The sequence below is a fragment of the Misgurnus anguillicaudatus genome, chromosome 5 (genome assembly GCF_027580225.2).
Source record: "Misgurnus anguillicaudatus chromosome 5, ASM2758022v2, whole genome shotgun sequence".
Lineage (NCBI taxonomy): Eukaryota > Metazoa > Chordata > Actinopteri > Cypriniformes > Cobitidae > Misgurnus > Misgurnus anguillicaudatus.
Genome location: NC_073341.2, coordinates 27,384,099 through 27,408,927, shown reverse-complemented (window position 1 = coordinate 27,408,927; position 24,829 = coordinate 27,384,099). Strand labels below are relative to the sequence as shown.

The window sequence follows — 24,829 nt, the reverse complement described above, 5'->3', positions numbered from 1 at the left end:
ACCCTAACATGTATACGAGGCCCCTGTTTACTACGTGGACCAACAGTTCACCATGCGGTCCTGATCCGCTCGCGATCATGTACAGTACTGCTGCTATTGTTGCCAGAGGCGCACTTTTACGCGCTATTATTAAACGATTCCGTATCGCGTGCTGACTTTATATCCCATGGATATCGCGTATCGGTGAAGATAGTTGACAAAAACACTGACAGGGAGAGCGCGCTGTTAAATGCTGCAAAGGCAAAGTGAGTACAGTCCCCACACAGAGCCTAAACAAGGACATAATGGAATTTGCGCCCTATAGTCCGCTATGACAGGCGGGTGGAAATGAATGGACAAAGCATATGCCAGTAGTATCAGATGGTCTATCAAGCAATAATGCGACGCTTCGTGACATACCTTCATATTTCCAGCCTTTCCCCCGCGACGTGTTGCCTAATGGCTGTAATCCTTATAAATACTCTATCAATATTGATTGCCTATCGGAGTCGCAGGTGACTGCAGATTACGCCGTGTTGGATGAGGCAGCGGCAGCGCACTAAGGGTACAGATCCATAGCGGTTGAGGATGAATTGGAGGACAGTGTAGCATTACAGTCCAGCGCGGAAGTGTCTTGCCCTCAGGGCTGCTCGGCTAATGGAACATGGGTCAAAATTACGCTGCATTCAGTACAGCCCTGTCTTTGCAGGTTTGGCAACAAGGAAGCGATGATAAGGCAGCCAAGCGGAGGGGAGGAGAGGAGGAGGAGGCAGGAATGGGGAGGATACGCCGTGTATAACGGGGAAGGATCGGACCGCCTATGGTCAGAAGCGATTGGACAGCGCGGTGCGAGACTGGGAATACATGAACGCGCCGTGACTCCTTACCCAAATACTTCAAGACACACTTGAATTGATAATGAACAGGAATGCACGCTTTTCATTGCGTATGCAAATGTGCAAAACATGCTAAATAAAGAAGCATGTGAGATGAGAAAGCACGCTTTATACTAAGTATTTTGTTTAGACTTTACAAAAAACATCAAAATGCTGTTCTAACACAACTAGTCAACAAATAGACTAAACTGTACGTGAAAAAGAGATAAAGTAACTACAACCAATTTATATTTTTTTGAATTTCGGGAATCCTGATTATTATAAAGAATTTTCTTCTGGATGTCATGAAGTAATCACACAGTACTCATTGTAGATATAAAACTGCTTTATTGATAACAAATTTGCATGCTCATTTTTTCTATTTTACAGTGGATTTGGGTGACACTCTGGGTGGTCTGCTCGCTGCAGCACCGTCTAGTTGATCTAATGGGTCCAATACAGCTGACATCAGCGAATTACATTTACTGTTTACAGTCGCTATGATGTCGGCCAAGACTTTTCATTAGAGAGGTTCGCAATCGGGTCCACTTCACGATCCCGCTAACCACCTCACATCTTGATTATTACGTATGTGTTGTAGAATGACGTATGTGCTGTAAAATGCTGCATAAACAGTGTTGCAATTCTCGGATTCGTCCTGCGTTATTACGCTACTGTTCTTTTGGAAAAAAGAAAAGGAGCGTCGTAAAGCGTCATTAACTAATGCGCACACTTTATCCATGTGCTCGCTCCCGTTGCCAAGGAAACTGTGTGGGTATCTTGGATACAGTGCCAGTAGCGCATGCAACCCGCAAGCACCACCCACCCCAAGCAAGACATCATCTTTGGTTAAATTGCTATTGCTTTATAAAATTGATTATCGTATAGAGTCACGATAACGTTGAACTGTTCGTGAAAAAACTAAATAGTATTTCTTCAATAATGCAAACCGCCGTTAATAAATAATGGGGGGGGGGGGGGGGTGCCATAGTGTGTGCTGTTGTTTGAGAGTGTACATGTGTTTGGCTGTAGGTTAAAGTCAATAAGGAATATGAAAGTGCTGACTCTGCCTCAGTTTTAGTAAAGTGTCTGCTTACTGCATTCCTAGTAAACACCAAAGTTTAGACTGTATAGACTTATAGCAACAAACACAGCCCCACAAACACATGTATGTATCACATTTCAAAACACAGATGAGCCCAAAACTGACATTAATATTGTAATACAAAATCTCAAGTGCAGGTCAGTGAATTTACCATCACACTGGTGGTGTTCCCATTTTAGGGAACTTTTCTGATGTGGATGGAAATACATGTTTAAATGGATAAAATGAGTGCCAGAGATTAAAATGCAAAATCTAAAACGTTGCTTTTATACCAGTGTGACACACATTAATCTCAGATAAACTCTAATCTAACTGAGCACACCATGGCACTGATGATGAGAGAGAGAGATAGCAAAGAGAGAGAGTAAGACAGTAAGATAAATCAAAGTAATATATCTCTTCAGAAAGTGATAGCAGATAGACTATGAGGATGTTTTTTTCAAGGGTTTCAAATGTTTTTTCAAATTAGAACAATGAGGAACATGAAGACAAATTATTTTCCTCAAATCATTTTCTTTTTATATAATAATATATTATAAAATCTGATCTGAGCATTTTGGACAAAAAAGTTTAAAACTACCATGTATAAAAGTTTTTATTTATTTATATATTTTCTTTTAATAGTGAGGTCATCCTAAATCATCTGTGATTTTAAAAATAAGTCACCTGTACTTATTTTATTAACATTCTATGACGTAATCTATAAAGAAATATGGTTCTCAACGCAGCCACTAGAGGGCGTTAACTGCCCATGTTTACATGCTGGAGATATCAACAACTATTTGTTCATTTAAAAATTTATTACAGCAGTCTAGTGGACTACTTTTAACCAGTTTTTTTAGTACTTTGCTATACATATGAATGTTTGATACGATCAGATAAGATATTGTGCATTATATATTGTCTGTATGTCTATTTGGTAGTTAGGTGAATTTTGTTAATGTATAATCACAGAGTGCCACTGACTTGCTGAATAAGCCTAATATTTGAGAATTAAGATCATTTGCACTTTGACATCAATAGAAATTAAGAAAAAAATATATATATATATTATGTATTTTGCTGCGTGCACGTTTCTTTCTGTGATTTGTGTACTTTCATGGTCATTTGTTTTGTATAAGATATCAATCATTGCTATTTTTATCCATGCTGGTTTCAGTCTCTTTACTGATATGATTGTCTGCCTGTGCCGTGATTATACAATCTAGCTTTTGGTTTAACACCATACACAATAAACTGCTCTGTCTGAAAGAAAAATCTTTTAGAAAAAAGATTGTTTGCACTGATTTCTATAGGAGACAGGATATAAAATAAATTCATTTAAATGTATGTTTACAAAACATGGTTTGACTGACATTAAATTCGTCATGTCAGAACATTTGTGAGGGGATTACAGAAACTTAATACTTACAGTTTGTCATATGAATGAATCCATCCATTTTCCCCAAATCTGCAGGGTCACAGGAGTCTAGACGGTTTCAGAGGCAACAACATAACCAAACGGCATTTGTGGTCAACTTCAGTATCGAACCAATAACAACCATTTGGAGTAGATTTCTGAAAATAAACAAAATAAATAAACAGTAAATTACCTCAGTTCAAATAATAGCAAAAGCTTTTCACCCATTACATTCAGCTAAAGTAACTGTGTAAGCTAAAATTAATATTTACACTTTTAGCTATCCTTATTCTGCCCTCCAAAGGCTATGTGCAGTATCTACGCAAACACTGAAACTGAGAAAAATGGCTTTAAAGTTTTTTACACCAGCCAGTCAAACATGTTACTGCAATTTTGGCACACACATTTCTCTGAATTGGGACAAAATTTAACCAGGAGACTTTGTCACAAGACACAACAGATCTCACAAAGCCCATTTTAACCCTTAACTCAATTTTGACCAAATGCGTAGTTACTGCGCTTTCGCTTTGTAGGGCAGTATTCTTGCATGGCTGCCAAATCCACATAGCGGTGACCCATGCTCACTGTCTCCCCTTGGAAACCGATATTTTTTTATTTCCACAAGGTATTTGTTTCAGAGGTCAATGTAGCCAGACCAAAAAACAAGCACAGACCGGAAGTTAACTTCGGGCCAGACGTGTAATTGCTGCAACGAGCTTGCGCTCCATAGAACTCCACACAGAAACACCACCTAGTTCAATTTGCATTCTGCTCTCAAACCGTTGATCTTTGCTTTGAGGCAACACTGTGCTGCCCATCGGGAATGTCGTGGGAATGTCAAGAGGAATTAATATACAGACAAGCTCTGAGCTGATTTTAATATGTCATGTGCAGGTAAACACAGGGATAAATACGTAGATCAAGGGTTTTCAAACTTTATGAAGGACCCCCAAATATGATTCAACTTATACGGAGCGAACATCCTAAAATAGCCTAAATTCATATATATTTTAATAGGCTTTAATTGAGTAATTTTGATATTATAAAGAAATTATAAACATTTGAAAAATCCCATGCTGTAGATAAACTTGATAAGTAAAACTCTATTCCCACTTCTCTTTGCAAGACATACTACTTTAGTAATCTCATCTCAACCACAAAGTATACCTTCTCTTCACTCTATACTGAAACGCAAGAAATAAACAATAACTTACGCAATTTAATGCCATGATTATAAGAAATTAAGACTTGCTGCTCTGATTTAAGACTTTTTAAGGCCTACAAAAACCCAGTAGATTGAAAGCTAATATTTCATAATGAATATCCATCAACTTAAATTATAATTATTTGCACTATCCACTTGCATAAAGCCTATATTTGGATCTTGATGTCAGAACAACGTTGTGTCTTGACATCAGGTCACTGTTGGGTCTAATGACAAGACCTACATTGGCCTGATGTCAAGACCCAACTTTGGCTTGACATGAAAATCTAACGTTGACCGACGTCAAAATCCAACGTTGAACCGACGTCAAAATCCAATGTTGATCAGACGTCAAATTCCAATGTTGATCCGACGTCAAAATCTAATGTTGATCCGACATCAAAATCTAACCCTGATCCGACGTCAAAATTTAACATTAATCTGACATCAAAATCTAACGTTGATCCGACATCAAAATCCAACGTTGATCCGACGTCAAAATCAAACATTGATCCGACATCAAAATTTTATGTTGATCCAACGTCAAATTCCAACTTTGATCCGACGTGAAATTCCAACGTTGATCCAACCTTGATCCGACGTCAAATTCCAACGTTGATGAAACGTTGATGCGATGTCAAAATCTAATGTTGATTTGACGTCAAAATCCAATGTTGATCCGGCGTCAAAATCTAACGTTGATCCGACATCAAAATCTAATGTTGATCCGACGTCAAAATCCATCGTTGATCTGATGTCAAAATCCAACGTTGATCCGACGTCAAAATTCAACATTGATCCGCCATCAATCAGACGTCAAAATCCAACGTTGATCCGTTGCAAAATTCAACTTTGATCCGATGTCAAAATTCAGCGTTGATCTGACGTCAAAGTCCAACGTTGATCTGACATAAAGACCGAATATTGGGCAGACATCAAACTTTAAACTTTGCTTCCACAGATGACTGACAGACGAACCAGCACACAGCACCATCAAGTGTGCACTGTTCAATTAGTGGTAAAGAGTTTGAAAGATTTTTTTACTTTTTCCATATTGGTCTTTTTCCTTATGAAATGTCCTGATTATTAATCTATATTTGATTTTTTTCCAAATATCTTCTTCAATACGATGGTATGATATGTAAAAGTTGTTTTTATATTTTGTTGTAAAGAAATTAAAAAGGAAAATGTATAGGGTCTAATGTGAAATGTTTCATTTGCTGTATGCTCACATGCACACGCGCTCAAAAGCGCAAGGAGGCTGCATGTGCTCTCGCGCGCTTGAGCGTGAATAAATGTATCCAGCGTCAGATTGGAAATGAGCAAAGACTCGCCCGTATTTTCTGTCGACGCTCCATAAATTCGTTTGCCCAATATCCCTGCCTTTAATAAGTTTCTAGGCTGCCTGTCCCTTTAAACGACTCATTTTTCTTTAATCCTGAATTGATGGCTTAAACGCGGAGATAGAGGAGGGTGCGCTATATTTATCAGCTGCTATATTTTTATTTTCCCACTGGCCTCAAGGTTCATCAGTGAAGACGGAAAATAAATTACGCTTTGATTTATTAAAGCTTCCGAAGCCACTGAATTCATCGGTTTAGGATGAAGAACCATTAGGAGGAGTACACTTTTGCACACTACACAGGACTGGAAAACTGGAAAACTTGCGTCTCGCATAGAAAAGCAACATTTGGAAACATGTCTGATTAAAGTAACTAAAGAAACTGTCATGAGGATCATGCATTTTGTTCCTGTGAGGTGAAAGTGACCATCACCGACATGTATGAGGAGAAAAGAAAAAGTAAGTTTTATTTTGTCTAATTTAGCCTAATGTTTTAAACATTTTAACTGTTTAATATAATTTTATAGACCTTTATGTTTTTAACATTTGTCAAATTGCCAACTTTCTGGCTTTTTTTGAAAACCTAAAAAAATATATCGCTCACTGTGCCAAATTACAGGGGAAACTATTTTATAAACGTTAATTATAATGAAAGATGAAAAGCTTATCAGCCTCAAGCTGTGTTGAGATGAAGTCATAAATTAATTTTTCCAAAGTTTTTTTTTATTCGTAGTAGCAGATGTTACTCTGCCGCAGGGTCATTTTTAGAGCACAACTAGCACGTGCTTTGATGTCATTGCATCAACCTGCAAACGTACAAATAATTTCTGAAGTCTATAATTAATTACATCAGTGCATTTTAATGCACAGAATGTAAGAACCTCCCGAATGGATATTCTACTATATAGTTTTATTAAGTGGGGGTCTAATCTTTGATCCCTAATTAGCACATATGGGCCAAATCCCTTTTCTTTAGAGACAAGTCTGTGTTGTCTTTGCTCTAGTAGAGGAAGAATGTGCATAAAACAGCATGCAAATGCAAATCTGAAACAGTTTGGTTAGGTTTTAGACCCAGTTCAGTGAGTTTGAGATTGCCTTAATAAAGGTCCCGTTCTTTCTGTGTTTTTAAGCTTTGGTTGTGTTTACAGTGTGCAATATAACATGTGTTCATGTTTTACGTGTAAAACAAGCGGTATTTTTCACACAATTTACTTATCTGTATTCCGCTGCTTTCACTGTCCTCAAAACGGGCGGATGTCTTCCTTGTTTTATGAAGTCCCTCCTTAAATACGTAAGGAGTTCTGATTGTGTAGTTTGTTTAGTGTGTTGTGATTGGATAGCAGCTTAGCTTGCGGTTAGCTTAGCTCTGGCTTAGCTGGCGACTGACGTATTCCTGTGGGCGGAGTTTAGCAAAAAAAAAAACTGTTCTACTCACGTCATTAAAGCAGGAAGTAGAGGGCTGTGGTCCGTTTGCTAGGCTTTGAAAGGGAAATTCTGTTAAAGAAAATATATAGCCTGGCAGTGAACTTTGAGCTTTATCATTTCACAGGTATTATTTATGCTATTATAGCAACATTACACACTAACTAGGGTTTAAAAAATGGGATCAGAAAGAAAGTAATGCATAAAAGTATACCAATACACAGAACAACAGAGGCTGCGTACGAAAACTCTAAATTGCTGCCTTCTGAGGCAGCTTTCCAAGGCAGGAAGGCATCAAGGCATGTCCGAATTCAATGTTTGGTTTACTTCCTGTCTCCTGAGATACCTATGCCTGGGCGTACAATAAGAATGTGATTGGTCGAGCCCGGTCGAGTTCGAAAAAATAAAATGGCGGCCAGGGGCGCGACTGGACCACCAATTTAGTGTAAATAAAGGTAGATTTTCACTTTTTTTTACACCTTTTAATTGCATTTCTAGCTAGAAATTACTATTGTAGTTTTCAAATATGTGATTAGTTATCACAAAGGCACTCTCTGTTCATATTTCAAACACGCTGCCTTTGAAGTGTGTCCGAAAGTCTTTCTCTGAGCTGCCTTCATGCCTCCGAAGTCATTTCCTCATGAGGCAGCGAGGCAACGAGTCACTGCCTTGAGTTTTCGGACGCAGCATATGTGCAGTTTGTCGTGTTGCATATTCCTGTAGCTCAGTGGTAGGTCAGTGTCTGCAAGAATGTAAATGTGGTTTATATATTTTTAAAGAAATTAAACTGAAAAGTCCAGTTAAACCTGTATGAAAATACTTATTTTATAGATAAAACAGTGCTTGTTTAATACCTGTCCATATGAAAGAATCCATAAAATTTTATTCAGATCAGAGCACAGCACAGCCATGATGATGCCAGATTAAAAACAAAACACAGGTTAAACTTATCCTTTAAGGGGACATTTCACAAGACTTTTTTTAATGTCAAATAAATCTTTGGTTTCCCCAGAGTAGTATAAGAAGAGTTAGCTCAAAATACCATATAGATAATTAATTAGCGGGCTAAAATTACATCCAGCGCAATGCAGCGCAATACTCGACGCAAGTGTCTTTTGCTAGTTTCAACTCGGCGCAAATATCATTTCCACATTTTGCGACACGTTTAAATAGCAAATGCATTTGCGCCCAATTTTGCGCACATGGGCGTTCTGGTCTGAAAATGAGGTGTGTTCAGGCGCATTGTTGGTTCGTTGCTATTTTGAAGCAACTAAAATAGACTATTGTTTTTGTTATTTAATGAGCGTGTTATGCGCCTATAAACGGGATGACAACGCACGTTTGCTTATCACATGGATGCGCAGCAGCACATAAACGTTTTAAATATGAAAAATCAAAGGATTAAAATGTAAAACATTATTATTATTGAGTCTCTTGGACATAAATGAAGATCGATTATGAGACGTTAGAAGGCGTAAAGAGCTGCTTCACCTGTAGCCTGGTAAGTAAATAAATGCTTTGCTTGAAACAAATGCATTTTTTTTTTAAATGCTACCCCACATATTTATTGTACTGTATATGATGACTCTGTACCTATGTGGATATGGTGAGATGAGAACGATTTTAATTAATGCTTTTTAAAAAACCTACGGCGCTGTCCGAGTGCTGAAACAGCTCTCGGCACGTTTATTCTTTATCTCTTGTTTGTTACAAATATAGTATTTTTAGAGTACAAACCTTTTCTTACATATCTGCAAATTATTTTATGAGATTACAATGATTATGTAGGAATAGGATATCAATACATTTATAGCAATTAAAAGCCTGCTATTTTTACTTCCATGGCTGAACGAAAACGGCTTTTAAAGGTTTTAATCCAAAAAAATAACCATTTTAATACAAATGAAAACAATACATTTTTACATTAATCTTAAACTTTTCCCGTCGTTAAATTAGCAAAAGTGGAATCGGACACACCTGTTTAGACTGCGCGCCATGCACTTTATACAATACGCTTAGATCATTAAAATAGGGCCCAGCATGTTAAAATTGCCACTTTGTAGGTGTGAGCCAAAATGTGCTGTTTTTGGGTGTGTCCTTTTGGGTGTCCTTTTGGGTGTGAAAAGTTAGATTTTCATGATATGTCCCCTTTAATGTATGTTGTTTTAGCAAGTACAGTTAGGTCTATATAGAGCTGTAATGTAAACCAAAAAATCTCACTGTTTTCCATTCTTTAATGACACACGAAACTGGTCCCCCAATTTCCATTTAGAATGGACCTTTATCAGCACACAGCAGCAGTTATTTAAAAACCTCACGCAAAGTTCATTTCTTTTTCCTGCCCACCCGTTTTAAATGATAATCCGAAGTGTTTATTGTTGTTATCACTGGCTGAAAGTATTCCCTACGGTCTCACTGAGGTCTCATTAATAAAGTTATAATTTGCTATCAGCGCAGTATTCTCTCCCTGTCACCCCCTTCCCCTTAATTCTTTCTGTTAGCTGTCAGCTGTTAGCCTTGCTAGAGGCTAGCGCGATGAGTCCACAGGTACTCGCGTATGAAACCGCTGGCCCAGAATCCCGTTCAGCTCCCCCCCTCGTATGGCTTACAGGAAATAGGTCACAGCTGTTACTGTGTGGTTTTCCTCACCTAGTGCAGAGTCCTCCTGTTCATCAGAGACTGTGACAGATTAGAAAGCTTTGTCTTTATCTTCTTTACCCTCTTAACAAAGTGGTTAGTTTTTACTTCTTTTGACCTATTGCTTGACCTATTGCCCTCCATCCACTTGTCTAAATGAGGGTAAGACTTGCTGCAGCAAACACCTTAATTAGCCTATTAAAATAAGAACACATGTTCCTTAGCTAAATTATTAACATTACAAGTCAAAAGGTAATCTGAAAAAGTACGACTTTTTATTGACGTCATGCATTTAAGAATAGTCTGTTTAAAATACATTTGTTAATTTTAGCTTTCAGACATCAGCAGCTGGTTGTTTGCTGTGTCATCCACATATATGGCCCATCATTAACTGACTAAGCCTCTCTCTCTTTCTCTCTCTCTTTAGGGAATGGGTACTCCAATGAGGAAGAGGAGGGTGGTGGTGAAGCGGAAGAGGAAGAGGAGGAGGAGGGAGGAAGAGGAGAAGCTGACGAGGGCACAGAGGAAAAGAAGGATGGATGGGAAGAGAACGAACAGCCGAAGATGAACCGCACTGAAACGCTTAATTCCACTACCAGCTCCACCGGAACACAAAAGAAAAAAAATCAACACATGAAAAAACAGGTCCAGGGATCCAACCAAGTGCAACGGGCACCCAGAGCTCTTTTCTGCCTTAAACTAAACAACCCAATTCGCAGGGCCGTTCTGCATTTTGTAGAATGGAAGTATCCATTTACAACTCAGTCACTGACAAAAATATTTATAATTAATATGTATGTAATGTATAATATAAAATGTGTAGTGTAGTATGGTTGTACAGCAGTGGTCTCCAACATAGTGCCCGCGGGCACCAGGTTGCTCGCACAAAGCATATTCTATTAATAGTCTCAATTGTAATATTTATTTATTACATATTTTATATTAGCTTGGCTTCTTTTATGTATGTTAACATTTTAAACAATACAAAAACATATCAACAAGTAAAATAAAGTTTTTAGTAAACTATATCAAAAAGTAGCCCTCCAGAATGTGTTATCCGCTGTGGTAGCCATTGCTCACAAAAAGGTTAGAGACCCCTGTTCTACTATATAAAGATAAGAAAGCAATAGTTCTTATAGAAACCTTAAAGTTTGTTGCAGAACCAAAAATGGTTCTTCTGTGGCATTGCTGTGAAGTATATTTTTAGCATGTTTATTTTAAAAGTGTAAATAATGAACAGAAAGGCAAACTAATAAGTTGTCAAATTGCATTTTACCTTAATGGCTGACTCCAGACCATTTGATATCTTCATTCTTCTGGCCATTTTTGCTAACTGTGTGGCGTTGGGGGTCTCTAAGCCTTTTCCCGAAGACGATTCAAACGCCACAAACCATGACCTAGTAAGTATATTAAGCTCTTTTAGTTGAGTGTTTCAGTTAACATCCATTAACTCTGAGTAATTATGAGTGTCAAATAATACATGTCACTGATACTATTTTGATTAACTTGTAAGTTTGTGACAGCTATAAAAGGCGTTTTTTGCAAACCGGACACATTTAGTTATTGTAGCATGATTGTGCAATTACAGTAAAGGGAAACATGGTAAGTTATAGGGAAAACAGTAGGGCTTTCCCATCCCAGGTGTTGTTTGGTGATCAGATGTATTGGGATGCTGCCCGGAACAGAGCGCTGACCGATTTCTTGCTGACCTACTTGGGAGATGTGTTACAGATCTCAGGTGCAACCAGAAAGCATATATGTGTGTTTATGTAATATAAATTCTTTCCCAATGGCCTGCCCTTTCTGGTCTTTACCAGGTGTGTCTGTCCTTTAATAGCTTAGCGTTAGGGGATTTACAGTGAGGAAAATTTGAACACCCTGCTATTTTGCAAGTTCTCCCAATTAGAAATCATGGCGGGGTCTGAATTTGTCATCGTAGGTGCATGTCCACTGTGAGAGACATAATAAAAAATAAAAAAAATCCAGAAATCACAATGTATGATTTTTTTAACTATTTATTTGAATGATACAGCTGCAAATAATTATTTGAACATCTGAGAAAATCAATGTTAATATTTGGCACAATAGTCTTCGTTTGCAATTACAGATGTCAAACGTTTCCTGTAGTTTTTCATCAGGTTTGCACACACTGCAGGAGGGATTTCGGCCCACTCCTCCACACAGATCTTCTCTAGATCAGTCAGGTTTCTGTTTCAGTTTCCTTCATATGCTTCTTACATAGCCACTCCTTGGTTATCTTGGCTGTGTGCGTCGGGTCATTGTCATGTTGGAAGACCCAGCCTCGACCCATCTTCAATGGTCTAACTGAGGCAAGGAGGTTGTTTCCCAAAATCTCGCAATACATGGCCCAGGTCATCCTCTCCTTAATACAGTGCAGTCGCCCTGTCCCATGTGCAGAAAAACACCCCCAAAGCATGATGCTACCAACCCATGCTTCACAGTAGGGATGGTGTTTTTGGGATGGTACTTATCATTCTTCTTCCTTTAAACACGTTTAGTGGAATTATGACCAAAAAGTTCTATTTTGGTCTCATCTGACCACATGACTTTCTCCCGTGACTCCTCTGGATCATCCAAATGGTCATTGGCAAACTTAAGACGGGCCTGGACATGTGCTGGTTTAAGCAGGGGAACCTTCCGTGCCATGCATGATTTCAAACCATGAAAGTGTATTAGTGTATTACCAACAGTAACCTTGGAAACGGTGGTCCCAGCTCTTTTCAGGTCATTGACCAGCTCCTCCTGTGTAGTTCTGGGCTGATTACTCACCTTTCTTAGGATCATTGAGACCCCACGAGGTGAGATCTTGCATGGAGCCCCAGTCCGAGGGAGATTGACAGTCATGTTTAGCCTCTTCCATTTTCTAATGATTGCTCCAACAGTGGGCCTTTTTTCACCAAGCTGCTTGGCAAATTCCTCGTAGCCCTTTCCAGCCTTGTGGAGGTGTAAACAGCTCTTTGGTCTTGGCCATGTTAGTAGTTGGATATTTACTGATTGTATGGGGTGGACAGGTGTCTTTATGAGGCTAAAGACCTCAAACAGGTACATCTAATTTAGGATAATAAATGGAGTGGAGGTGGACATTTTAAAGGCAGACTAACAGGTCTTAGAGGGTCAGAGCTCTAGCTGATAGACATGTGTTGAAATACTTATTTGCAGCTGTATCATACAAATAAATAGTAAACAATCATATATTGTGATGTCTCTCACAGTGGAAATGCACCTACGATGACAATTTCAGACCCCTCCATGATTTCAGACTGCAGGGTGTTCAAATACTTATTTTCCTCACTGTATGTGTTTTTAGGTTATCGAAAAGAAGCATGTTCTCCAAGTAAGCAAAAAATAGACAATTTTGGTTCAGTGTAGCTGTCTAAATTGAAGGTGGATGATGTCTTAATGCATTTAATCACTAAGAGCCACAGAGTTATCGTAAATCTCAACTCTATATCAGAGTTCATTGGTAATTGCAATTGTCCACATGCTAATTTTGCTTTATGCATTTAAGTTGTGGTGCTAAACTGTATCACCAAGAAGTGGTTTTCAGTCTGAATGTGGTATATTGAATGAGTGAACATTGCAAGAAATTGTTAGGTTGCCCATGTTAATTCAGGTGCAGTTAAAGTGAAAATTGGTTTATTATTTAAATAACATTTTGTTTTCACTTTAGTTGTCCACATGCATTGAATCCATAAGCATGTTATTTCTGAAAATCATATTATTTAGAATATACATTTATGTCTAATACAGTACTGTACAAAAGTCAAAAGGCCACCATCACCAGCTTTGTTGTTTTAGCAAAGTTTTAATGTACTTTAATGTAATTCGTCCAGTTTGTACTACGTTTGAATGTGCTGGTGGTCGTTTCTTCTGAGGAGTGGTGGGGCTGGAATGGTTTTTCTTTCATGGCTGCACTAAGGCAAAGTGAAACTGCATGAGCTCGGTCACATCATGGCTTGCAAAGGTCAATGAGAAATCATAAAGGAAAGACAGGGCCCCTAGCTATTGTCTTGGCAGTGGAGCCGGACCAAAATAAAACACCTTTCATTTAAACAGGCTTCAGTGTCAAAGTCAGCGCATATATCTCTCCGCACTTGAGTTTATAAATCATCCACGTGAGCTTTGGAGTTTGTCCCGCTGTCGTTTCGAGTCAACAAAAAATGTGTGACTGCTCCACGTTTGTCGAATGCCGAACCAAGCAGGGCGTGCTGTTAGGTTGTGTAGAGGAGGGGATCTTCCCTAAGGCTTGTGTGAGAAAAACAGAAAGAGATAGAGAGGAAATGAGAGAGTGAGTTATCAGGACCATGGACATGACCCCCCTCAGGCTTTGCCTCCTGCCAGTCCCATAAGAGTGTCACTTTCTTTTTATAGAAGTAGAAGAATTTGCATGCGGACGAAAGGAAAGAGACACTGAAATGAACATTGAACCACAATCGTGCACAACAGGGTAGAATGAGCAGATAGATGATTGACCGCAGTGCAGCACAAACTAATGAAGGAATGAGTTTAAGAGGCATCACAGCCAGTGTTTTCCTTCAGAGTCACCAACGGAATGTGTATTTTAAGAAAATTGTTTAAGTGTTGTGGAAAGTGTTACAAAGCTTAGGTTTTATGTCCTAAAGAGTGTTTTCTTTAAAACTAACAAATTGCATTCAGAAAACGGATTTAAAAAGTTTTAGAATTTATGTTTTTCCATTTGTAAACTTGCATCTAAAAACCCAGCTACATTTTTTTGGGTGATTTGCCATTTTCTACTGTACATAAAAATCATCCTACACAATGTAAAGAACATTCTGTGTAAATGTAGTCTTGATATCTTAAATATTAATTGATTAAGGTCATGTCAAAGATTGAAATTAATATGAAATCAAATTATAATGCTTGTAATCTCAAAATTAGATTATACAGTTTTACTGAAAGGGTAACATTTAATTTCACGTCTCATTAGTGGGGATTTTTACCATTATTTCAAGTAGTTTCCAGTAATTTTCCCCATGATTTTGTGTTAATGATTCAGAAGGAAAACAAAGTACATAATTCAGCTGTGATGCATGAATATCTGGGTGATTCTCACGAAATCCAGACTTAAAAGGTGTCCAACATCAGATTTTTTTAAAAAACCATTGAATTTAATCACAAAGCTTTCGGTCAAAAGACCATCCTCAGGGCATACAGACAATATTGTATGTATACCCTGAGAGCTTGGTGATTAAATTTGATGATTAAATTTGCTTCAAGGATTCAAGTGTGCAGACAGTTTTTTTTTTTTGAGATTTTCAGTCTTGTTTGTCTGGCACCTTGGTGATCGTGAGTGCGGTGCAACTCCTTCATAAAGCCATTGAAGCCAATTTTTATTTTTGCACAAATAAGATTAAGGTCTTACCGAGCCCCTAAGGTGACATTGGAGTAAAAAAATCTAAAGTTTAGTTTCATGTGCTCACTTGAAACTTTCATGTGCTCACGTGAAACTTTCATTTGCTCACGCGAAACTTTCATGTGCTCACGCGAAACTCTCATGTGCAGATTTTTTTTTTAAGTTTAGTTTCGCGTGCTCGTGTGAAACTATCGCGTGCTCGCGTGAAACTATCGCACGCGCGCGTGAAACTATTGCTTTCACGTGCGCGCGCGATAGTTTCAGATGAGCATACGAAACTAAACTTTAAAAAAAATTCTTTACATGAAGGTTTCGCGTGAGCACATGAAAGTTTCACGTGAGCACATGAAACTAAACTTTATTTAATTTTTGCTCCATGTCTTCTTAGGGGCTCCGTAAAGGTCTGAACTAACTATAACCATTATTTTTAGAGAATTTAAAAAATATTTCCTATAGAATTATTTACATTTTTTAGATTATCATTATAAAAAATTATAATTACCACAATATGATATTAAATTAAATATATTCATTTACAAACTCATGTTTCGGTAATGAGAACTAAAAAGTTGTCTAGGTACTATGACAAACAAAATATCAACTTTTATCTAGAGAGAAAAAATAAGAACTGCTTACCTGGTAGCCATATTGAGTGTCACAGTTAATTATGTCCCTTACAACATTTTTTTTTGAAAATGTTAGTTCCTTAAGGGCTTAAACAATGATTGAAAATAGTTGCGGAGGATGAGAAAATTTTTCTTGGAGACATTTATATTCCTTATTATTGTCATTTACCAATGATCACCAAATACCAAATGTTTCTTTACTGTAAATGTTTATAGTATAACATGCACTGAAGCTTTTTATTTTTTAGATTTTTTAATTATAAATATTTCCATGTCAAAGAACCCAAATCCAGTCATGGACACGTTGGGGTAATGAAAATTGTCCCCTTAAATGTGGAAAAAACACCCAAATTGGTTTGTATGATCATGTCATTTGAAATCATGTGCAAAATAGTACATGAAGAGATGCTTGTAACTGTACGCTTCTTATTTTGATACTACTTTGCATTTACTTTTTTTATCAAAATGTTTCATGACACCTCATAAGTCTGATTTCCCGAGAATCACCCATCTGCTGTTGGACATTGTTTGTTAGAAATAAACTACAGTAAATAAACTGCTAAGTTTAAAGTGTGTTTAAATCTGATTCCGTTTCTAAATGTCCACAAACCCATATCTGAACAAATACCTTTATGTATAAGTAAATTAAAAGTAGGGGGAAAATGCATATAGTCCAAGTTATGGCACTGCTTTATATTCAGCTCAGGGTTTCAGCATAATAAAATCTGAGTTAAGTCCACCTGCATTACCTTACCTTCCTGCTGTTGGGCTTGTTTAGAGGATAGCAAGACAACAAAATCATTTTAAAGAGAGAGAGAGTGAGAGACAGAGAGAGAGAGAGAGAGAGAGAGAGTGAGAGTGAGAGTGGTGGTCAGGGAGATTGTTGCTGCCTGTTCGTTTGGCTGCTGTAAATGCTTTTGGTCCTGATAAGCAGCTTACTCTTCCTCCCCTGTATCCCATCACCCTCCCCCATCTCCCCATCTCTCTCTATCTTTTTCTCTCTCTCTATGTGTCTTCTCTCTAGTCTTGTTTCTTTGTTCAGATCCATGGATTCTAGGTGAAAAGAGGTTTGTATTTATTGAGTGTGTTTGCATTCGTCAGGGTTGCACACATTCAGAATTAAACCGAGAATGTGTTTTAAAGCTCCCGTTCTTTCTGTGTTTTTGAAGCTTTGATTGTGTTTACGGTGTGCAATATAACATGTGTTCATGTTTCACATGTAAAAAACGCGGTATTTTTCACAAAATTTACTTATCTGTATACCGCTGTTTTCACTGTCCTCAAAACGGGATGTCTTCCTTGTTTTATGAAGTCCCTCCTTCAGAAAACGTTATGAGTTCTGATTGTGTAGTTTGTTTAGTGTGTTGTGATTCAATAGCAGCTTAGCTTGCCGTTAGCTTAGCTGGTGACTGACGTATTCCTGTGGGCGGAGTTTAGTCAAGAAATGTCATTAAAGCAGGAAGTAGAGGGCTGTAGTCCAAACCGGCCGTTCGCTGTAGGCTTTGAAAGGCGATTTCTGTTAAAGAAAATGTATCGCCTGGCAGTGAACTCTGAGCTTTATCATTTTACAAGTATTATTTATGTTATCATAGCAACATTACACACTAACTAGGGGTTAAAAAAATGCAGTAATTAAAATTTTCAATAATGCATTGATATTACTTTGTATGTGAAATACCGGTAAACACGCACACTCAAAACATATTCTATTTTAATAAACGTTCATTTTATCTTAATTAGCAATGTCTCACCAAATCTGTTTATTATGTTCTCTGCCATATTTAGCAGCTATTTGGCATGTAACTACCGGCCACTGTCTTGTTTCAGTTGACTTTGGTTTATTACTCATTCATTCAGTACTCTAAGTTCACATTTGCAATTACATCAGTAAGTCAGGTAAAACCTTATACTAAAGAAAGCATATACATATTACCCTGATCTGTCTGATTGTTTGAGGAAGCAATTGAGCAATTAAAAACTCCAGAAATACCTTATGTTGTGCAAAACCGTCTGCATACCTCAGACAGAAACATATGGCTCACAGAATTGAAGTTTGTGCTGAATGCCACTTTGCATTAAATCAAAAACTGCAGTGTATGTGTGTGCTTGCTATTGTCCATATGTTGCCCTTGCACTTCTGTGAGACGCTTTAACTTTAAAGATTGCGTATGGTTCTTTTGTGGTTTTCATTACTGTATATACTTATTTTTATTAAGAGAGTATGCATGTGTGTACCACAGTCAGGGGGAGTGGATGTAAACCAGCACCACAGAGAGAGTGCAGAGAGAGGATGAGAGATTAGTAATCCTTTGAAACGCTTTCAAATACCCCATTTTAAAGTCTAGTGGGTCGACTGAAGACCATGCAGTTTCTATCCTTATTTGTCTCTCGTTCACTGATGCAGACAGGTCACGGGGTCATACAGGCACACGATTCATTCAGTTTATTCAATTTTTTAAGGTAAGTGGTCGCAATCAATTTATTTAAGCTACATTTAAACAAACAAACAAAAAAATAGAAAAACAATACAGAAAATGTTTGTTTAAATGTAGCTAAAATAAATTGATTGCGACCACTTACCTTAAAAAATTGAGTAAATTGGATTAATAATTTTTTTCAGTGTATGTTTGGTATACAGAATCTACGTAACACCCATTATTTCATACATTTACAGTTTAACTCTATCTGTTATTTTTTTACTGACAATTACTTCCAATGAAGCAGTATTTGAATGATTTGACAGTATGATTTGTGTACCTCAGGTATTCTCAAGCTGTTTCAGGCACTTTGACAAGTAGGGCCTTCCTATACAGTAACACTCCAAAAAAAGTGTATGCCAAGTGGCTCAAACAGTATAGATTTGTAGTATGCCAAAAATAATTTTTATCAACAGTTCGTAGTTAAAAAATTTTTTATTGTCTTTATATTAATTAATAAGTGCATTGTTAATATTATTGTATGTACTGTATTCATCCTAACCCTCGTTTTGTCCTCTATGTATCTTCAGGAACAGGTTGAATATGTGTTTCTGATCATCTTCACTGTTGAGACCTTTCTGAAGATACTGGCTTATGGTCTCGTCATGCATCCGAGCTCCTATATCCGCAATGGCTGGAATTTACTTGACTTTGTCATTGTCATCGTAGGGTACGAGCCTCTTTATTATACTTAAAATGAGTCATTATCAACCTAGATGACATCATTGCCTTTCTCCCATGATTCACTTGCATATTAATTTACACAGTTGATTTTAATTCAGGTTGTGTAATTGCCAACAGCTGTTCTCTTATTGTCCTTTTATCATGCATTTCTATTTTTCTCTTCTCTCATTTTTTCTCTAATTTCACTCTTCGTGTATCTTTGCTCTTTACTTTCTCCTGGATAATCTGGATAGATTTGGCTGTCAGTCCACACGCACTCGCTCCGTCTCTCTTCTTCCTCTTTGTCTCTTAATCTGACCTACAGTACAGAGCTAACACCACAACACTTTGGTGCACTCGTGTGCATGTAGGAAGTTTAAATACTCTTTTCTTTTTCTAAAAAGTAATCATAGCGCACCACAGTTTAAACTTATCTTCTTTGTGGGCACATCATAGAGTGTGTTTAAAGAGAGACGATCCCTCGAGCTCTGTCTGTCCTGCGAAAATGGGACTAAACAGCTGTTCTGGGGTCATTAATGGCCAGTTGGTCAGAGCGATAGTTAATTATCTAAAGGAAGATGACTGTGCCAAGCATTTAGCATCTTTTTGAGAGTTTTTTTTTACCATTGATTGGTGATTTCATGCTCGTAGGCAGAACTGCTAATGGACAGGTGGATGTGATTCAAAAAATAAACATCATATCTGAAGCTCAGTCCATCCGAAGGCTATTTGTGTGTGTGTGTGCATGTGTATGGATTTGTGCAGATGTTTGCATGAATGCACAAAAATGACTGAGGTGGGAAACCTGAATATTATGATCCATCTGGCTTATGTTTCACAACAAAGACCAGTTCATGGTGCCCTAACAGACAGCAGTAAATACCACATTCCAGTTTGTTTATTTTTCGTTGGGGAAATGTGAACATTGCATATTAGTTTATGAATAATCAGTCAGGGACACATTCTGCTATTTCATACACTCACCTAAAGGATTATTAGGAACACCATACTAATACTGTGTTTGACCCCCTTTCTTAATTCTTAATTCTACGTGGCATTGATTCAACAAGGTGCTGAAAGCATTCTTTAGAAATGTCGGCCCATATTGATAGGATAGCATCTTGCAGTTGATGGAGATTTGTGGGATTCACATCCGGGGCAAGAAGCTCCCGTTCCACCACATCCCAAAGATGCTCTATTGGGTTGAGATCTGGTGACTGTGGGGGTGATTTTAGTACAGTGAATTCATTTTCATGTTCAGTTTGAAATTATTAGAGGTTTGTGACATGGTGCATTATCCTGCTGGAAGTAGCCATCAGAGGATGGGTACATGGTGGTCATAAAGGGATGGACATGGTCAGAAACAATGCTCAGGTAGGCCGTGGCATTTAAAAAATGCCCAATTGGCACTAAGGGTGTGCCAAAAAAACATCCCCCAAACCATTACACCATTGCATAATTGAGAAATTGAACAGGTGTTCCTAATAATTTCCTTTAGGTGAGTGTATATCTCTATAAACAGTAGATGCTTTATATATTTCTATTTAATAAACAACATATATGTGTGTTTTTGCTTTGCAGGCTGTTTAGTGTTGTCTTAGAGACTGTTACTAATAAATCAGGTGAAACTACTTCCCACATCCCAGGGAAGCCAGGAGGTCTGGATGTCAAAGCCCTCAGAGCCTTTAGGGTCCTACGACCCCTCAGACTGGTCTCAGGAGTGCCCAGTGAGTTTGCTTGTGTGTGTGTTTGTTATAGGAAACCGCAAGAAAATATGTTTCCCCAAAAACTGCAATGGTATTTCATTCATTAAAGCACTCATTTTCTAAACATGCCATATAGAAAAGTTCTCAGGCAGAAAGCAGTCACATAGATTTTTTGGATTAGAGTGATGTGCTTGTATAATGCACTTGTGTTTTAAATAGTTGACATTTATGATGAAATTTTCTTACATCATGATAATTGTTCAGCGTCCTGACCTGATAAGCTTGAATCATTGTTGTGACCAGAGGCTGTGCTTTGGCAGTAATTACCTTTCTAACCATTTCAACTCTATGTGACTTTCCCACTGAGAGCTTCCTGCACTTGAAATGTCTCTTTTTCTTGCACTTTTAAAATTAAGCTTAATTTAAAAAAAGCTTGTCCACCTGCAGGATGTGTTCCAAATATTCATATACAGTATTTAGGCTGTATCAGTAGAGAAGATGAATGTTTAAACAGTAGAAGCTTACACTGAATGTGATGCAGTTAAAAATTTTATACAAAAAAAAAAACATTCTGAAATGGTTCATGTTTTATAAATGTCTTTATAAATCATATTTGTTTTTACCACCAGTACATCGACATTACTAGGTTTTTTACTGGGCCACCTAGGTTTACAATACTACAAAGATTTCAAAGCATATTCGGTAACACTTTACCTGAAGGGGTGTTCATAAGACTGACATAACACCTTCATAATAACATGTGCCATGAACATGAAGGAGATTTTACGGACGTTTATGACAATTGTCATTAAAGGATTTGTCAATTTTCTTAAAAAAAATCCAAATAATTTACTCACCACCATGTCATCCAAAATGTTGATGTCTTTCTTTGTTCAGTCGAGAAGAAATTACGTTTTTTGAGGAAAACATTCCAGGATTTTTCTCATTTTAATGGACACCAACACTTAACCGTTTTAATGTAGTTTAAAATTGCAGTTTCAACAGAGTTTCAAAGGACTCTAAACGATCCCAAACGAGGCATAAGGGTCTTATCTAATGAAACGATTGTCATTTTTAAAAACGAAAAATAAAAAATATGCACTTTTAAACCACAACTTCTCGTCTATCTCCGGTCCTGTGACGCACCAGCGCAACCTCACGTAATTGCGTAATACCGTGGAAAGGTCACGTGTTACATATATGAAACACACATTTGCGGACCATTTTAAACAATAAACTGACACAAAGACATTAATTAGTATCATTCGACAAACAAAAACGTCGAAATGGTCCTCTTTCTCTACACTTGTAAACACTGGGGCGTAGTTTCGCATAGTCCTCTGTGACCTCTTGACGTGATGACGTATTGCGTAAGGTCGCGCTGGCATGTCACATGGCCAGAGATATCCGAGAAGTTGTGGTTTAAAAGTGCATATTATTTATTTTTCTTGGAAAAAATGACAATCGTTTCGCTAGATAAGACCCTTATGCCTCGTTTGGGATCGTTTAGAGTCCTATGAAACTCTGTTGAAACTGCAATTTTAAACTGCATTAAAACTGTTACGTGTTGGGGTCCATTAAAGTCCATTAAAATGAGAAAAGTCCTCAAAAACATAATTTCTTCTCGACTGAACAAAAAAAGACATCAACATTTTGGATGACATGGAGGTGAGTAAATTATCTGGATTTTTTTTCTAAGAAAATGGACTAATCCTTTAAGTGTAATTAATTCATTATGTTGTTTTAATGCAAAGATGACATTGATGTCTTTATGAAGATGTCATGTCAGTCTTATGAACACCCCTATAAGTAAAGTGTTACCGCATATTTCAACTTTCTGGATTCAGGATCCTCTGGTCTTCAGATGGACCATATTAATGAGCGCTGTCCATGGTTCTGAAAATAAAAATTTCAAACAGACCTCTAGTAGTTACAAAGGTTAGATAAGCCACAACCACTTACTTAATGCAATGAAAGAAACATGAATTTGGACATATGATCTGGACATTCTGCTTAGTTTATCTGCTCAGAAATGGCCAATTACTTTTTTCACTAGGAGTGAAATGATATATTAAAAAGCAATGCTTTCTCTACTGTGTGTGTTCAGGCCTGCAGATTGTGTTAAACTCTATAATGAAGGCAATGGTTCCCCTATTGCACATCTCTTTGCTTGTCCTCTTTGTCATCATCATCTACGCCATCATCGGACTGGAGCTCTTCATCGGAAGAATGCATCGCACCTGCTATTATATAGGCACAGGTGACTGCGAACAAACACAAAAAATATGTTTTGTGCATTACACAGGGACACTTTCCATATCTATCTGTCTGTCTCTTTCACAGATAATTACGCAGATGATGACCCACTTCCGTGTGCGTTTGCGGGTCACGGACGCCAGTGTATTGTCAATGGCTCTGAGTGCAGGGGAAAATGGGATGGGCCTAATGGTGGCATCACCAACTTTGATAACTTCTTCTTTGCCATGTTAACGGTGTTCCAGTGCATCACAATGGAGGGTTGGACAGATGTCCTGTACTGGGTAACTAAGCCATCTGTAGCTTTTAGGGCTTTTAAGTGATTTGGTATGACACTGATACCATTGCATTTGGATGTGCATTCATTTCTGCAGATGAACGATGCGATTGGTTTTGAGCTGCCGTGGGTTTACTTTGTAAGCCTGGTCATCTTTGGATCCTTCTTTGTACTCAACCTTGTGTTGGGTGTGCTTAGCGGGTGAGCTTTTAGATGTTATTATTAAAATATAATAAAGATGAAAACTAAGAAGAAAAGTGTTTTGTTAAAGGCGGGGTGCATGATCTCTGACAGCCAATGTTGCTATTTAAAATCACCTAAACAAACATGCCCATACCCCAATATATGGACTTCATTTTATAGACCCGCCCCACACATACGAAACCCAGGCAATGATGTCGGTTAGTAGACACGCCTCTTACTGCTAATTGGCTACAAGTGTGTTTTGGTACTCGCACGACTCCCTTTTCCAAAGTGTTTTTACAAAAATCATGCACCCCGCCTTTAACTAAATTTGAAACCACAACAGCAGCAAGAAGCAAACTTAAATGTATGTATATGTGAAGTATGTTTGTGTTTAATAAGGTTTTTTTGTGTATCTGCATGTCAGTTTGAATGATTGTTTAGCGTAGAAAAGCGACAGGATGGCAGATATCAGATGTTAATGATGTTACTCACCTGACTGAGACAGTTACAGATGCTGATAGCAGCAGATTTCCCGCAGACGTTCCAAAGCTTCCCGAATTCCCCAAAGATTCCTCCTCCCACTGCAAACAGTGTGTGTTTGTCTCTATGCTGTGTGTGTGCATTTGTTTGCTTGTCTAACAGGTCGTACTTGTGTGTAGAGAATTTTCTAAGGAAAGAGAGAAGGCGAAAGCTCGAGGAGATTTCCAGAAGCTCCGTGAGAAGCAGCAGATGGAGGAAGATCTGTGTGGATATATGGACTGGATCACCCAGGCTGAGGACATTGATGAGTTCGATGAGGACGGGAATAGACGTGAGATCAACCCTAAGATTCCTAACCTCAACCTCCTTTCCCTCAACCATCAAGCTTGTATTCAACCCAGTTTCACTATATGTACCTCTGCCTATATTTCTGCATAATCTAAAATACGTTGCTCCAGGCACATATCGCTGCATCTGTCAATGTCCAATAGAGGATTAATAGAGAATAGAAAATAGAGAATTTTGTCCTGTTTTTTTAACGTTATGTAACGTTTTAACGTTTATCCACCACAGTCACACAAGCATGAATATATATGCCGATAATGTTCAGTGTTGTCTACTGTTTAATCTTGAATGATCTCGCCATTAAAGGAATATTCCATTTTCTTAAAAGAAAAATCCAGACAATTTACTCACCATCATGTCATCCAAAATGTTGATGTTCAGTTTTTTGAGGAAAACATTGCAGGATTCTTCTAATTTTAATGGACTTCAATGGACACCAACAATTAACACTTAAC

General features: G+C 37.8%; 2 protein-coding genes across 8 annotated transcripts in view; one reads left to right on the top strand and one right to left on the bottom strand.

Moving 5' to 3' along the window:
* magixa (MAGI family member, X-linked a) overlaps positions 1-3,529 on the bottom strand; it is a 55,821-nt gene extending 52,292 nt beyond the window's left edge. For 2 of the 4 annotated variants that reach the window (XM_055167647.2, XM_073867885.1), the window contains exon 1: positions 400-742. The gene's annotated coding sequence lies outside the window, so the exon portion shown is untranslated. Of the gene's footprint in view, positions 1-399; positions 744-3,370 lie in introns of those variants that run through there. The other 2 variants (XM_073867884.1, XM_055167649.2) reach the window with 2 other exon arrangements.
* A 2,371-nt stretch (positions 3,530-5,900) lies between these two features.
* The window catches only part of cacna1fb (calcium channel, voltage-dependent, L type, alpha 1F subunit), a 64,502-nt gene continuing 45,573 nt past the window's right edge, over positions 5,901-24,829 (top strand). For 3 of the 4 annotated variants that reach the window (XM_073867882.1, XM_073867881.1, XM_055168363.2), the window contains exons 1-9: positions 5,901-6,363; positions 10,391-10,709; positions 11,258-11,363; positions 18,992-19,131; positions 20,706-20,851; positions 22,938-23,090; positions 23,174-23,370; positions 23,461-23,564; positions 24,209-24,360. In XM_073867882.1, the coding sequence (XP_073723983.1) occupies positions 6,342-6,363; positions 10,391-10,709; positions 11,258-11,363; positions 18,992-19,131; positions 20,706-20,851; positions 22,938-23,090; positions 23,174-23,370; positions 23,461-23,564; positions 24,209-24,360 (1,339 nt within the window). In that variant the 5' untranslated portion in view covers positions 5,901-6,341. Of the gene's footprint in view, positions 6,364-7,362; positions 7,454-10,390; positions 10,710-11,257; positions 11,364-18,991; positions 19,132-20,705; positions 20,852-22,937; positions 23,091-23,173; positions 23,371-23,460; positions 23,565-24,208; positions 24,361-24,829 lie in introns of those variants that run through there. The other variant, XM_073867883.1, reaches the window with a different exon arrangement.